A 17,068-nucleotide genomic window follows, 5' to 3' on the forward strand; every position below is an offset into this window, starting at 1 on the left:
GCGATTTGCTACTCTGACTTTTAACTGGACACTATATTACCTTTTTGCATTTCTATTGGCAGGTGTTTTTCTGTCTCACTGCCCATTAGCTAAGTGTGTTTTTTTATGTTGTCAGACCCCTATAATGACAGCAGCAGCTGGTGGGGAAAACAGAGAATTAAGCAGAGAAGGAAAACGGTGAGTCACAAAGCCCTTCACTCTCTTATTCTCACTCTCTCTTTCTCTCTCTCCATCTCTTTGTATGGGGTTAACAGAGAACGAGAGAATTTTTGGGCTTGCCTCAATGTTTAGACTGATGAGCCACTAGTAAGGCATCTGTGAGGGAGGAGGAGAGATAAACACAGAGGTACAGACGAAAACAGTGAGGTCTCCAGAGGAAATATAATCTTGAAAGATTCCAACAGGAAGTAATGAGCTGCTTGTTTATTTGCTGTGTAAGACAGACCAACAAAGCCTTACAATGACTTAATGATAAACCCCATGAGTTGATAGTAATTTGACAAGTATTGCAATTGCTTTCTACAAAGCCTTATGTTAAAAAATGATTAAAATGTATTGCTTAAACACATTACAAAGACTGTGAACTATGTAGTACTCAATGGTGAAGTTAAACAGTTTCCAGTTCAGGATTCTTTCTATGACGCACTGGAGCCACGGAGCATCGCAAGCATTCATTTAGGTTGTAGCAGTACTTGAAAGTTTTGAGAGATGTCAGCTTTCTTACAAAGTGGGTGTGGTTTTAGTGCAGACAGTGGACATGCCCCAGCGATGGATAGCAGGAAATTATTTTATTTACTTGCCAGGGTTTGTCATTATTTAAATTTGGCTGGGTGGTTAATAGCACATTACTCAATGGTGTTAGAACCTAGGAAACCCCATTTAACTTTAAACAGACTTTAAATTTATGTATGAAAAATATATCACATACCTACAGCAAACTGTATCTATATATGTGCGATGCAAAATCACACATATAAATTAACGATAGACGGTTTGAAAGTGCTACAACTACAAGGGTCATTTAAGACTGGGACTTGTCTCAAAATACTCAGAACCAAAAGTCCCCGTTTGACATTTCAACGACCCTTGTATAAATGTTACCCAACCTAAATCAGAGGCACTGTTGAAACATCTTAATGCTCTCAAAATCACACATAAGTGCAACAGGTAAACACTAACAACGAGTGTGTATTTAAATAAGCTTGTTACTGCCACTATGCATAACTACATTGCTACTAGAATGAAAATACCATCTTACTTTCAAGAGTTATTGCCACAGTTGTGAAATTACATATACACCCATTTTAGTGTTATTTCCTTTAAGTGCAGAGACAGAACCATGATATTTTAGTGATTAGAAAAAAAGAGGAAATGGTAATGCTTTGGTCTCTTTTAAAACAACATTGGGGAAAATAATTCCCCTGCCTCAGAAAATGTCCAGTGCAACTGAGGTGGTGATAAAATAACTCAAAACAATCCATTTTGGATTTGGATCTACTGCAGACTCACATACTTCTAAATCACAGAATGTCTCCTTCAGCTTCTTGGTGGTAGTATTTTCTCACACTGGATATGTGGGGAAAGGATTTACTAATGTCCTTGAGAACAAATTTCAAATGAAATACATGGCGCAGTGTCCCTGTTCCAGCTCTTGACTGGATTAGGATTGATGGCCTTCACCGGGTTCACTGGCATTAATGACCAGAAGGTCAGACAGCTGCCTCAGGTCACTTCAGCATACTAGGTTAACTAGAACAGCATGTTAACTAAAAAGTAGGACAATGAGGGACACAAACTTACCAAAAATGGGACATGAACACAAACAGACAAATCTTTACAATCAACAAGAACCATACCCTTTAGTAAAGAGGTAAGTTTGACATTCTATTGGGGTTACACTCTTAAAATGGCTGGGTTATTTTTGACCCATAATGGGTAAATATTGTACAGAACACATGCTGGGTTAAAAATGACCCCATTAGGGGGTTAAAAATGCAACAATGTGGTATAATAACCCAGAAGTTGGGTTAAAACAACCCAACATTGGGTCAATTTATTTTTAGAGTGTATGAATATGAATAAATATATATTATAGCATAATTGATATACAGTGAATCTTAGTCTTAAAGATTTCTGCCGATTTTCGAGCATCCGGTAACCTGAACCAGAATATAAAAAGTAGAATATATAAAAAATACACACTCAAAAGCTGGAAGATGATACCAGCCAACCCATAAATGATTACAGATACTGCACTTCCCTCAAGCCATTCAATACATGCAGATATGGCAAAAATCAAATGATTCAGCAAAATTACAAATACTAAACATGGATCAATTACAGTTAATGTACTTTATGTGTGATCAAAGTAAATATAAACAAGGTTTTTAATAGGAATTATACAATTTCAACTGAGCACACACACAAAAAAATGCTGGGTTATTTTCAACCCAGTGTTGGGTCAAAAAGTGGCAACACTAATTGTTGGGTTAAAAATTCATCATAATTTATAATTATATATTGATATTGATTTTTTTTTATTTTTGGTCTAAAATGCTAGGTTTTTATGTTTCAACTAGGGGTGCACTGATATATCCTCTGATGCAGGGGCGGAGTGGCAATCGGGAAAGTCTGGACTTTTCCCGGTGGGCCGGTAGTGTTTTAAGGCCGCGAAGGCGGGTCTGGTAATAGCCGTGCTTTCAGTCTTTAGTCGTGCACTCCGGCCACACTAAAACCTATTTATCATATATTTAATATGCTTCAGCGCTCAAAATGTATCTGGCCGCACCGCTCTCTCTATCAAGCCCGTCTCCCCTGGAGTTCTATCAGCCAATCAAAAAATAAAGAAAGAGGCTACACAATAGCCAATCAGAAAATAGGACTGTTGTATCTGGGTAAGATTTAACGCAACAACCAATAAAAAGCATAGCCTCGCACATCCATCGAGGAATGGAGCTCCGAGCATCACTTTGAGCAGCACAGAGTAAGTCTGATCTCCTGTTTTAATGTTACAACAAATGCACATCTTTGACACAAACAATGACAACTTGACTGCTGTTAGAGAATGTTTCCCAGATAATCAGCATCAGTTTTTTACGAGTGTATGTAACTTAGCCAACAGTTTACAGCCTGTTCACTGACAACACCTGCTCAGAACACGCAAGTTAAGTTATATTTTCGTTATCACACGATGACTGACATTTTGTCACATAAAACATCTCTCTCCAAACAGGCTTAATAATTTTATAAGCAACTGCTTTACAACCATAGTAAGCTTAATCTTACTTAAAACTAGGGAACTGTTGTTGACTTTAAGATCTTTTAAATAATAGTTATTACACTTGGTATTTCATGTTGTTGTACAGTCATTTTATTGTAATTTTAGATTTCAGCATTTGCTTATTTTTATTTTTTGACCATGGAGGGCTGGTGGTGTATGAAATTTCCCGGTAGATTTTTGGGTCCCACTCCGCCCCTGCTCTGATGATGCTTGCTATGCTTCTCAATGAATTACAGTGAAATGCCACTACATCCAAAAGCCAGAGGGCGCTCTCGTGCAGAAACTCAATATGCGCTGCAGACGAAGAACCATTCACATGCAGCTCCAGGAAATGGCTTAAGGATATATTTCTATTGTTGTTCATCAAACCTTTTCAGGTATGTTCATATTACTAAAGAATGAATAATGATTATGTTTGATGTTTGTTTGATAATGTTTGATGCTTTTTCAAATGCATGTTTTAAACGACTCAAACTAACAGTGATTTCAGATCGATAAGGACTTACTGATCAAAAGCCGTAGTGCATGAAATAGCTGTGAATAATATCAGCTGTGCGATTCAGAAAAGTTATCAGCCACGTATTATTAGTGTATATTGGCATTTAGCGATGCACCCCTAGTTTCAACCCACGACTTTTAAATTTGGACATTTTCCTAGGTTAATTTTAACCCATGGTTGGGTCAAAAAAGGACAAACCCAACTGTTTGGTTAAAAATAAACCTGTGTAAGCTGATGAAATGCAGGCTACCTCACACAAGGGATATCAAATACTTTAGCACAGAGGAGGGTAAGGGACGTTGTTACTGTTATTACAAACAAAGCAATGCAGACCTGTGTAACTTATCCACCACGTCACTGACTTATCAGAACATACAGCGGTGAAGGGTCCTTTCAGGGGAGGTTATGCAAGTACAGTTCGAAGGGTGTTTAGGGGAACAGCTTTGTTTACTGAGTCAATGTGAGAGAATGAACCAAAGCGAATCTAATTGGTCCCGAAAGGGAATCTGATTATTCATAAGGCCTTACATACACAAAGTGTTACATGGGTAGCCAAAATATTAGAAATAACAATGTCTGTATCCAATCTAAGAACTCAGATTTTTTTAAATCTTAGCATGCTGTGCTCTAATTTTAACAACTGTTTTGTTCTGTGTGTCTACAATATGCAGAGCAGAGGAAATGACTGGAGAGATATGTGAGACAAATATCACAGGAAGTTTCATATCACATATCTCAGGCTGCATATAATACAAGTTATTTGTCAAAATGGCTATCTTGTCTAAAACATTATAGATTAGGATGCTATAAAAACAGCACAAAATATAAGATTATTTACATTTCTAAGGACAAATAAACACAGGATATGTTATCTGTGCCATATTTAACACATTAGCATTGCATGACACTGCTACTTAACAATACAAAAGAGCCTTTTCTCCAAAAAAACTATTTAGGTTCAAAGTACTTAATTAATTTCACATTGACACCATAATTGGAAGATCTACGGTCCTTAAAAATCTATATAGCCATTACCACATTTTAAGCCCCCTTAATTTCTAAATCCACACAACATATAGTGGGCTGTTTTTGAAGGTGGGGAAAATATTTGTGTCATTTTGGAATAGATGCACCCAAGAAGCACCATCACAACAAACAAATAACCTGGGCTAATATTCCAACATTAACATTTCCAAATATACTTAAAATTCCTCACACACCTAGCTGAAAACATAGCATAGATATAGTTAAAACCTGCATTACAACCAACAACGCTTAGGGCAATTCTGTATACACAATACCCCAATAAACACAACCAGACTCACCCCCATTCACAGCCGCAGGTGCGATTACAATCCCCTTCGCCTCTGTTTTGGGTGAGTTCTGTCCGTACCGCCCGTCATTCTTGGTGACCATCTGTTGAGGATTGCCTCTATTGTCCAAAACGGTGGCGTTCACCGTAGCGCTAAAATAATCATCCTTGTTGACCGTATTTTTGTCGGCACCGATGGACAGCGTATACCTGGGCGAGAGGAAGGCGAGGAGGAAGAGGAGACAGCTGCTGCATGACGCCGGTGCGCCCAGTCTCTTCAGCATCTTCGGCAATGTCTTTCCTATTAATCCCTGCGCTTCTTTTAACGATCTGTCTCGACACGACCCCTCATGTAAACATACCGTCTTCTCCTGAAGCCTCAATGTTCACGAGGAGAGCCATGCGTCGCGCCCGTGCACTGCTGAAGGCTAAAAGAGCAGATAATCAGAAGCGTAACGTTAACTTAGACCCCACACCCTTTTTCAATGCTGTCAAATAACATTTGGGGGATGCATTGGGAGATAACCTCCGCTAATGTGTGTGTGTGTGCCAAAATTAAATTTGAGGAGAAATGTATTTTGACTTATGGCAGAGTGCATGCATACATTACAATTGCAGGCTTTTGAGTACGCAACACGATTTTGTTTAATGCAATGCAATATAGTCTACAGGTCTACCAACAAGTACAATGGGTTTTCAATGCTGTGAAATGGCAATACATATCGCTTCTGCTGTCAGGACCGCTTTGTTCGCCCAAAAAACATTTACAAATGTAAGCATGCAACAACATTTAAGGAACGATTGCTTAAGATATCGTACCTACTCTGTCGCTTCCAAATGTATTTTGTAGGATCAATCTTGCCCTTTGTTTTGATGTTTCACCGCGCTGTGGTTGCCATAAGCAAACCGAGGTGTTGCTGTTCTGGTCGCTTTCCGAGCTTCAACACTGAACCGTTAGCTTGTGCGCATGCGCGAAACAGCGCGTCTCTCGCACAGTGTCTGTTTCTCAATCGGAAGGTTGCAGCCTCCGGAGTTCGCATTTGCAGGCTGCATACGTCATAAAGACTGTCTTATTTCAGAATATTAACAATTATAAAGTTTACTAATATTCTTAGTTAATAGTAATTTATTGTAATATGCTCATGACTTTCGAATGTAATGTTCAGTTAACTTAAATAAAGCAAGCTTGATGACGAATGCGGCCTGCATATGCGACCTCTGGAGGCTGCAGCCTTTCGATAAAAACGGCCAGTGAGATCAGATCAGTGGGAGGGAAGAGGGCCACATCACCATCATATCGAAATGCGTCCCGACTCTCTCTCGCCATCTCTGGGTCGTGATTTGACACAGTTTTTCTTAAACCATAAATGCCCCATAAAAACATGCATCTGGCTGCATCTGTACACACATGTTTATAAAGTTTGTGCGATTGGCTCTGTAATGAGTTCACAAACTTCGCCTATAACGCTGGCTTATTAATTCAGTCCAAGTTTATTTGTATGACGCATTACAATTTTGTTACTGCTAAGCAGCTTTATGGCATATTAAATGTAGACCGACATAAAACTATATAAAAAATGTCTGACACTTACTGTAAAATCTAGGCTAAAGTCTCATAATCAAATATGAGCTAGGAGCATCAGATTTTTATTTCAATCATTGATTCACATTGATTTCAATCCTTATTCAGTCCATAGCCTAATAAAGATATTCTTTACATTATGTAGAATGATTTTATGTAGAAAAACAGTACATTTTCACAAAGGACTTACATTAGTATTGTGAAAAATATAATATATATATATATATATATATATATATATATATATATATATATATATATATATATATATATATATAATCAGACTATTATATTTATAATTCTGTAAGCAAGTATGTGTATCAAATGTTTCATAAGATGCAAAGGCCTGTTAGCAATAATAACCATACAAAATAAATTCTTAATAACTACATGACATAGGTGGGAAAAATGATGTACAATAATTTTAGACATCGATCAGGCTTTTTAAGAGGAACGTTACGTTGTAGTAACACATTTAACTTCAATTGTTTTAAGGTACTTCTTAAATACTATAAATGTGTAATGAAAATGAGAAAAAAAATTGGGTCTTTTATTTAATACACGTGCATCAATTATTACTCAGTGAGCTTTGGCGCCATCTCGTGGTTTCAGTATACATAAACCCTACAATAAACAAACATACTTTTCCCATCAGTTGGCTACATGTTAAATGAAATCCCATACAATAAAAGTAAATGGGAACTGTCTCTCCTTCTGTGTTTTTCATAATAAAAATACCACGAGATATGATAACACGTATATCCATTTTATCCATTTTTATATGCAAGTATGCGTGCACTTGTTTGCAGGTTTGATGTCCATTTCTTTAAACTTCATATACATTTATAATAATCTTAGAGGCAATATAGGTTTGCATTGCCAGACCTTTGGTTAATGGCATAAGTTAGACCCTCATTGCATGTCATTTGAGGGAATTTTTGGCCAAGAAGCACCTGCTTAAAGGAATAGTTCACCCAAATATGAAAAATCTGTCATCTTTTACTCACCCTTACGTTGTTACAAACCTGTATGAATTTCTTTGTTCTGATGAAGACAAAGAAAGATATTTTGAGAAATGTTTGTGTTTGTGGACGGTTTGAAAAAATAGTTGGAAAAAATAATACTATCATGGAAGTAAATAGGGTCCACAAATGGTTTGCTTACAAACATTTCTCAAAATATCTTCCTTTGTGTTCATGAATTTTTTTTATAAAATACAATTGGTTTAAAATCACATTCTCGTATGGTTTATCAGCACCAGGGACGTCGTTAGGCCTATTTTAGGGGGGCTGAAGCTACCCCAAAATGTTCCTAAGCCCCCCTAAATGACAGGGCTTATGCGTGACAGTCACTCATTTCGGTCTTTTGTCACGCACTCCCGCCACACATTGTATTTTTCACGCAGAAAACTATTTATAATATATTTAATATATGCCGCAGGCCCGCAGCGCACAAAAGTTATCTGGTCGCGCCGCTCTCACTATGGAAACCGGCAGGAATCAAGCGCGTATCCCCTAGAGCCTGCCACTTATCAGCCAATCAAAAAAAAAGAAATAGGCTACACAATAGCCAATCAGAAAATAGCACTATTGTATCTGGGTAAGATTTAACGCAACAACCAATGAAAGGCGTCATGCTGCGTCAAGTTTCGTCTCCTCCCCTGATCTGAGTCAGCAGCATGGATTTAGCGCGTTTATCAATCCGCAGGGGGCCGAGCAGAGCGAACATCAGTAGTACAAGGTGTGTGCAGGGCGGACTGGCCATGTTGACCTGGCGGCTGTTCTGACCCGCCGTGCAGTCGTCTCAGGTTGACATGTGAAAGAGAGAGAGAGACAGACGCAGCGAGATGCTGCAAAATCAATCACAGAAATATTCTCCAGGAAGGGAGCAGGTCAGTCACCAGTAAAAGCACGCGTCTATATATTGCTTATTAACGTAACAGGTTTTAAAGTCATGTGCTGGCGTGATGCATTGCATTATGTACAGTTGTTGTACTGAACGCATCAGGCAGATCATTTCATGCAGCGAAACACCAGGTGATTGTGAAGTGTATCCTTTTATAAAACTAGTTTTTTTTGTGGAAAAACTGGATCAAACGTGCAAATTGAGCTTTTAATGGGCATTTCACCTTATATTTGCAGTAAAATAGCTTTTTTAAAATCTAATAATATAATTAAATTATAGCTTATTAAATATGTTTGTTTCATTTCATTTAAAATATTAATATTTTAACATTTGAACTCCTTCCTTTTAAAAAGTGTAAGGCACCTGTGTATTTGTCTTTGGTATGGTAGTATAATGTGTATTCCTAGTAAGTTTTTGAGGGTTCAACATGGTATTTTTAATATTAGCTTGGCTTGGTTTACCTATCTTAACATTTTAAACAATACTAAAACGTATCAACAAGTAAAGTAAAATAAAACAACAAGTAAAAGAAAAACGTTTTGATTAAACTATATCAGAAAGTAGTAAGTACCCATCCAGATTGTTTTATCCATTGTGGTAGCCCTTGCTTATAAAAAGGTTGGAGACCCCTGACCTACAGTATAGACATAGGGGCTGTTTCCCAAACAGGGCTTAAGTCTTGTTCAAGACTAAAATGCCTGTTTGAGTTTTAGTTCTTAACTAAAAGTAGCTTGCACTAACATATCTTAAAATACATCAGTCACGTTGTTTTGTCTCAAGATGCACACCTGTAATATTTTTGTGCTTGTAAAAACTACATAAACATCCTAATATAACTAAGGCCTTGTCCTGGCTTAATCTAAACCCTGTCCTGAAAACCACATCATAATGCATCTTGACAACTCAGTATTAAGGTAGATCACTTGTTGGTCATTCCCCTTTTCTAAATTTTAGATCTGTATAATTTCCAGATTAACACAGTGGCTATCAACTAATAATATTAACCTATAAGATTAGCAAATCCGGTTTATGTTTACATTTATGTGAACACACACATTTATCTTATTTTCTGGTTAAAAGTTTATTTTGTCAAAAAAAATCCTTGGCTAAGGTTTCTATGTGAGCATAGAAATGCAAACAGTAAAATGATGTGTTTGTACTGGAAATGTGTACGTGTATTTACACAGTGAATAATGAATCAGGAAGTCTTCATTGTAAAAAAATCTCCATTCCCAAATGAACATTTTCTAGTCCCATATATGACACACAGGGAATACAATGGAATAGTGGATTGCAATAAGGTTAGTAGTATACAACCTAATAGTTAAATAATATTTGGGGTGGTGGGGGGGGGGGGGTATTTGGAGGGGTGTCACTCTTGCCTGTCTTCAAAACTTGAGAGCCCTGGTCAATAGCTTACCTGGTAAAGTATGCAGTGATGCCAATTTTTTTCTATTTCTTGTACTGCTTTTTCTCATTTGTTTAACTTACCAACTTTTTAGCTGTCTGACCTCTGTTTATGGACATTTTGGATGTTTCATGTGACCAATTTGCAGATAGCATTTAAGTCATTGCTTATAGAATAACTAATCAGGAGCAAAGTCTGGCCTAAATTCCCCCATGCAGCTTTGATGTGTCTAAAAGCTAACATTACAGTAACTTTTATTTAACAGAGTAGAAATGGAAGAGGAGGATATGTCTGTCATGTTTTACTTGTTAACATCTTGGTTTCTTGACTGGTTGTTGACATAATTGTAACTCAGATGTGAGTGCAAAAATTTTGCAAACACAAGTTACAAATACTCTGTGGGCTGAGCCCCCCCTGTCTTCCAATCCTAGTGACGTCCCTGATCAGCACCATTCTCTAAAAGGACCAATAAAGTTTTAAGTCTGTAATGAAAGTTTTGCTTGGCAAAATAATTTCTACATTTTATTCAGTTGCTGTATTGTCAGAAGTAATTTTTATATTCACTTTTGGTTCATGCTGATCCATAATGGTACAACCGCCCTTTTAAATTCTAAATTTTTTTAACTCCTCCTAGAGCATTTTTTTTTCAATTTGCTTGATCAATTTGCCTTTGTTTCCTTGTTGAAGCAACTACTCACTCCCTGAAAGATGAAGAGTCTTATTCAATGGTCTGAGTTCATGAGATCAAGGCAATAAACATCACACCAGGTAGAAAAATAAGCCATTTTCTTTTTTAACCTGTTGTATCTTATTTTAGGCAGGGACTTTGTATTATGTAGAGTGAACTACAAACTATCACTAGAAAACTGAACAGTTTACAGACTGCAAAACAAATTTAGAGCAAGTTTAATATTTTTTTTTACTGTTAATGACTGCTATTATTTATTGTTTTTTAGCACCATTGCAATGTTTGTCATTTCTCGAGTGATCTTTCTTCATCTCCTCCTGCACATTTCTTCAGCTTCAGAGAAGACAGCCTCCAACAACATTGGCAGTATGTACTTTAGTTTTTGGCATTAATATTAGCTTTGATTACATTCTGTCTTGAGTGTAACAAATATTGATCATGATCTACAAATCTATCTCCATACACACACACACACACACACACACACACACACACACACACACACACACACACACACACACACACACACACACACACACACACACACACACACACACACACACACACACACAAAAACACACACAAATTGATATATATATTTATATATACTGTATATATGTGGTATCTGTGGTAGTCTGACTTTCCTTGAATCTCATCTAATTTAAATCTGCTCACATAACCATAAAATTAAAAATTGTTAAAAACAAATTACTTGACATTTATGTTATGTTAGCAGAAGTTTCTGAGAGCAATCACGGGTTAGACTACTATGTGGTTGATACCAGGATGTGAAAAAACTTTAAACCGATGACAAAAAAATTCGGAAAAAATATTGCTTGAAAAAATAAAGATTATTATTTTTTATGGTATATATTTAATACAATAAAGTTTTCAGCCCATCATTTTAAAGTGCGTGAGACAGACCAGACACACAATTATATTTCATAAAGACCAACAAGCACTTAACACACATATTCAGAGATAAAATGAGAATCCTAAATCAACTTAAGGTTTGCTTCTGAAATATGAATTTCCAAAAAATCCTAATTTAACACATAATATCTTAAGTTAAGACCTAAGAAAGTTTCTGTAATACACCCCAGGCCTCTTGACCAAAACAACCCATAACAGAGCATCAAAAATGTTAGCAAGAAGATGAAGTGATAAATATAATAAAAAAGATTTACTGAATAATCTTAAATGCATTCTCAGTCAACTTCATCGATGGTTGGACTAACTTCATTTGACTAGAAGTAAAGTGTGTTAACAGGTGTTATTATACCAAACACAGACAGTGGAAATTTACGGTTTCACAAAATTCTTGTGACATTAATTAAAAACCTTGAGATGGAATCCACTGGAGACTTATATCAGCATTAAAAGACCCCATAACTGTCACCCCCCTTTTTGGAGTGTGCAGTAAAACTGGCATTTTTTGGTCTAGAAGCTACGACTTTGCTGCTGTAACATGGCTGAAGGAGGCGAAGTGATAATACACACTTCCCGAAAATAGTCCCCTTGGTTACTTTCAATAGCAGCGGGCTATTTTCAGGCACTGTGTGATATCATTGCGCCTCCTGCAGCCATGGCACAGCAGCAAAGTCCTTGATTATTAAGCCAGAATGAGAGTATAGTTCCTAGCCATGTCTACCGTCGGTCTTAGTACACAATGTACAAAAGAATTTTAAATAGGAAAAATATCTAAACTCTTTGTTTGGATATTTTATTGTGATGCTAATGGTCTAATCAGATTCAATGGATTATGCTAAAAGTGATACTGCCTCTAAAAGAGATCAGCTGAATGGATTCCAAAACGGTAAAAATCAAATGTTTAACTGGAGCTGGAAAATTAGCATATTTTCCAAAAAGTGGAGTGTCCATTTAAACTTCAATAACTTTTAGACAAAGGTGTATTTTTTATTATTCCAATTCAGCAATAATCTGCTGTCTTCTTCTGTAAGTGTCTTTTTTAAAATAAGACCAACTATCCAAAGTGTTCATAAATTACAGCTGTTTAAGTTTGTATAGTGCATTTTTATGAAAAATTAGGGTTTAAGATTTCTGGGAGACATGCGTCTTAAGGCCGTTTCACACGGTACACGGCAAAATCGCCGCACAGCTTCAGCTTTTATTTTGTATTGGAAGCGTTTTGTGCAGCATTTACAACCTCAAGGGCGCCTGCCATGAAGTGCCGTGTCCTTAAAAGGAATGGGATTTTGGGTGCACGAGGCTTGAAGCAACGCTTCACTTCTCTAACCACCCCCGTTTTGCCGCTTTCCGCACATCTCCTAAAGAACTAAACACTTGGGGTTGCCGCGTACTGTGTGAAACGGCCTTAAGTCCACCCGGAATCAACACTAAGCCATCTGTTTGAGGAAGAGAACTTGTGTTTATATCTGTGACAATGAGAATTCTTCAAGACTAAATTCTAGATTCTTAAAGAGCCACTATTATGTTGCTAAAATTATCTTTTTTGGTGTAATGCAATGTGTACATTTGGTTTATGGTTAACAAAAATACATTACTTTACACATACTGCACATACCACATACTGCTCCTCTATGCCATGCGGAAGCTGTGAAGGATAGATGCAGATTTTTTGGTTCAAAGTCAGAGGTTCCCTGGTCCCTGTTAACTAATGTTATAAAGCCTGGATGAGCAAGGATTTTTTTATAAAATATAAATTTAGTTTTTCACTGGAGTATCACTTTTTATAAAAGTAAATTATCATTAAAGTAAATTTAAAAATCTCTGTTCGCAGGGGGGCGAAGCCTTGCGCTGGTTAATCATACATTACCGGATGAGCAAAGGGAGCAGATACAAAGCAATGTCATTGTATTGCTGGTTCCTCTCCTCTGCCTCCTGTCCTTCATCATTGGGTTTCCTGCCAACTCGCTTGCCCTCTGGGTGCTGCTCTTCAGAACCAAGAAGCTCCCTTCCACCATCCTGCTGATCAACCTCACCATCTGTGATCTCATGTTTCTGTTGGTCTTCCCCTTCCGTATTGTTTATCACTTTCGGGGCAATGACTGGACTTTTGGTGAACCATTCTGTCGTATTGCGATTGCACTATTCTATGGAAACATGTATGGTTCAGTGGTTTGTCTGGCACTTATTGCTGTGGATCGCTATGTTGCTGTAGTTCAGCCTCTTGGTGCCAAGTCGTTCCGTAGTAACAGGAATTTTGGGTGTATGAGCGTATTAGTTTGGATAGTGGTTGCAACAGCAGCTGTGCCCTTATTAGTCTCCAAACAATCTTATCAAATAAAGAACCCTCCTATAACAACCTGTCATGATGCTCTTCCACCAGATCAGCAGGAAAACTTCTTTCTGCCTTATTTTATTGCCCTTTTCTCAATCTTTTTCATGTTTCCATTGCTGGTAGTGGTGTTTAGTTATGTTTCCGTCCTACGTACCCTTATGGCTAAAAGGCAACGTTATGCCTACGCTGTGAGAGTGATTGTGTTGATGTTGATAGTGTTTGTGGTTTGTTTTTTGCCAAGCAACATTTTTTTACTGTTGCATTACTTAAAGATAGACTTCATTAATAATGATCTTTACGTTCCATACCTGATCAGTTTGTCTCTCAGTACCTTTAACAGCTGCATTGATCCCTTCATTTTGTACTATTCGTCTAAAAACTTCAGGAAGAGATGTAGTTTAAAAAGTGAATCGGTATGATTTTATCACTTAAAGGGGCAATAAGTAGGATTTTAAGTGTTTTATTAATCAAAATCAATGTCTTTATTCATAAATATGTCCTCGGTGGTGTCAAATGACCTCTGCCAGTGATCTGACTTTTCTTTGTAAGCTTAGAATTTCTTCTCTTTACTTACATTGAATGGGTAAGTCCAAATAGGCATCCATATCGTTTCGCCATATTGATAAACTATAATAGCAGAGAGGGACAAAAAGCACCAGCCTACCAACGCGTTTCCACAACGCGTTTTCATTTAGATCACGTGAACCAGCTGCAACGGACAAGGAGATCAGCGATTACATAACGGCTACCACAGTTGCAACATGCATTTGGAAAGGGGAGGAGCTAGTAAGCACCGTTCGTTTGAATGCAAAATACAACTCCACCACTAGATGGGGGTAGATCCTACTGATTGCACCTTTAAAGTACATCTGAAGCAGCAGTGCTGCAATCGATTATTTCAAATCATTGTTCTTTGTATTTAACATTTAACGTTTATAGAGCTCCCTGATAATGATGATTATATCAGGTGTTAGACAAATTTGCAGTGATGTGTTAAGAAATTATTTTAACATTACATTGTTTGTTGCGTTTATTTTCATTTCTGTTTTGTCCCTGGCATTTTCCCAGACAGTGTTACAGTACAAACAAACCTTACAAAAACAATACTGCTGGACATCTTGAGACAAAACAATGGCACTGATATATTTCAAGATATGTCAGTGCAAGGTGTTTTTAAATTAAGTCAGCTCAAACATGCATTTTAGTCTGGGACTATAAGCCCTGTCTGGAAAATCTCCCACATATCATGGTTTTGTTAATCACCTTGAATTTTCACTGTGTATGAAATGTGCTCTATAAATAAATTTGCTTTGACAAATGAAAGGAGACATTAAATAGAAGTATAGGATTCAAGCAACATGTATAAATTAATCACAATGATTTAAAAATGTAATTCAAATATTTTTTTGCAATGGTTTTTTTATACAGGTAACTCTAATATAGAAAATCTATACTGGAAAGGATCTGATTGTCATTGTAGTATGATAAATAAAATACACAATAAAATTGACCTTGATTAAGAGCACATGACTTTAATGCTCTTTCATTTAGTAACCAATACTGACCTCTAGTGGAGTCTTCAAACCTACACACCTTGATATAACAGAATTGAGGAGCAAGAGCATGGATAATATTCAAAATGGTAACTAATATGTAAATAAAACACATTACAGATGCTTCCCTTAGTATACATAAACCAGGCTGAAATAACCACTACAGAATATGTGGTTATTCTGTAATACTCTGTAATAATTATCAAACATATTTAGTTTGGGCCAGTTAAACCAATGATGTCCATCAAAAGCACATCCTATGGTTCAGCTCTGTCTTATTATTAAAGTAGCATTATGCAGAAAACCACTGAGCATATAATGTTCATATACACACGTGTTACAATAAATTGTCAAGATTGCAACAATTGCGCCCCCTAGGGGCCAGTACATACACCTGCTTCATTAAAATGCACTATTAAAATGATATAAAATAAAATAAAAATTGTTTGTTACTTTAACTTATTTAATTAAGTTAAACAATTTCAAATTGTTTTATAATTTATGTTAACTTATCACAAGTCAAAACTTAAAATAGTAGGATGAATTGAATTTCCTCAACCAAGTTGTTTTAACTTCATGCTAAATTGTTTTACAGTGTGACAACACTCATATCAATCAACACTTATTGTAGTAGAAAAGACACATATTGTGAATGTGTTAAAAACCCCCAGTTAAATCAGCCTTTGCAGTTCTCATAACCGACCTTCTTTTGAACTATTTAACTGCTCCCAGCCCATTTTACTACAGTTCATTTTGACTGAATTAACCATTTGAGTCACAAATTGTTATTATTATGAAATATACCTTATGGGGACCATCATTAAAAGCAATAAGACCCATGTGTTTTTTTTAGCAGTTAAAGTTACAGCTTTACAGTGCTTTTACAACAGGCAAGATGTGTCCTTAATCCTTGTTTAAAAGTTTACTTATCTTACAATTTACCAAAATTAACTTATGTTTTGATGTAGCAAGTTCTCTTTTATGATCAGCATTAAAGTAAATAATAATTTTTTGTTTAAACAACTTCCAAACATTGTTACAACATTATTTCATTTCCTCTTAATATAAACATATCACTTTCTGTTTTTGTAGATGTGCGGTATGGCTGTGACATTTTGGATAATTCTTTTACTGTTATAATAACACTGTTTTCATAATCCTTTGAATTTAAAAAGGTGCATATTCTTTCAATATTCAAAAAGTGAACAATAAAAATTGTAAAGCTAGTCTTGTTTACAAGCATGTAAACAAATGAAAACATGCAAACAGTGAAGCAGCTGCTTACTTCCTCAATGACGCTTTTCGTGTGTGCATGCACAGACTAGCAGATGTAAGATGAGACATGAGATCTAACTTATCTAGAACCGCAAGACTTTGTACCAATATAGGTACTGGAGGGTTAGCATGAGTACACCACTATAAAACATTTAATAAAAACATAAATGAGGGGAAACATTAAACATTGTTTTGAAATGTAATACTAATTCTGTCTTTTTGGGCAATATAGAATGAATCCATCATACTAAAAAGTGTGAAATTCAGGCTGAAGTTATATAATAGAATTATTACTATTATCTCT

The 17,068-nt window shown here is 36.4% G+C and overlaps 2 protein-coding genes across 5 annotated transcripts in view; one reads left to right on the forward strand and one right to left on the reverse strand.

The window, feature by feature from the left end:
- Positions 1-6,050, reverse strand: part of rnf130 (ring finger protein 130) — a 52,783-nt gene extending 46,733 nt beyond the window's left edge. For 3 of the 4 annotated variants that reach the window (XR_010536405.2, XM_065272842.1, XM_065272832.2), the window contains exons 1-2: positions 5,911-6,050; positions 5,105-5,519 (exon numbers count right to left, since the gene is read on the reverse strand). Coding sequence is in view for 3 of the 4 variants with exons in the window: in XM_065272842.1 (XP_065128914.1) it covers positions 5,105-5,375 (271 nt within the window). In the remaining variant the exon portion in view is untranslated. The remainder of the gene's footprint in view (positions 1-5,104; positions 5,520-5,910) is intronic. The other variant, XM_065272855.2, reaches the window with a different exon arrangement.
- A 4,394-nt stretch (positions 6,051-10,444) lies between these two features.
- On the forward strand, positions 10,445-15,461 carry LOC135758046 (proteinase-activated receptor 4). The gene is made up of 3 exons (XM_065272865.2): positions 10,445-10,754; positions 10,943-11,040; positions 13,436-15,461. Exons 2-3 carry the CDS (start codon positions 10,953-10,955, stop codon positions 14,353-14,355), a joined length of 1,008 nt encoding a protein of 335 aa, XP_065128937.1. The 5' UTR covers positions 10,445-10,754; positions 10,943-10,952; the 3' UTR covers positions 14,356-15,461.
- Positions 15,462-17,068: the final 1,607 nt, after the last annotated feature.

Source organism: Paramisgurnus dabryanus, chromosome 16, assembly GCF_030506205.2.
Source record: "Paramisgurnus dabryanus chromosome 16, PD_genome_1.1, whole genome shotgun sequence".
Classification (NCBI taxonomy): Eukaryota; Metazoa; Chordata; class Actinopteri; order Cypriniformes; family Cobitidae; genus Paramisgurnus; species Paramisgurnus dabryanus.

What these genes read in the sequence shown, in the direction of transcription:
- LOC135758046 (XM_065272865.2), top strand. Translation starts at nt 10,953, where the DNA reads ATGTTTGTCATTTCTCGAGTGATCTTTCTTCATCTCCTCCTGCACATT. An exon ending in AGCCTCCAACAACATTGGCA is followed by an intron (nt 11,041 to 13,435) that starts GTATGTACTTTA and finishes CTCTGTTCGCAG; the next exon opens with GGGGGCGAAGCCTTGCGCTG.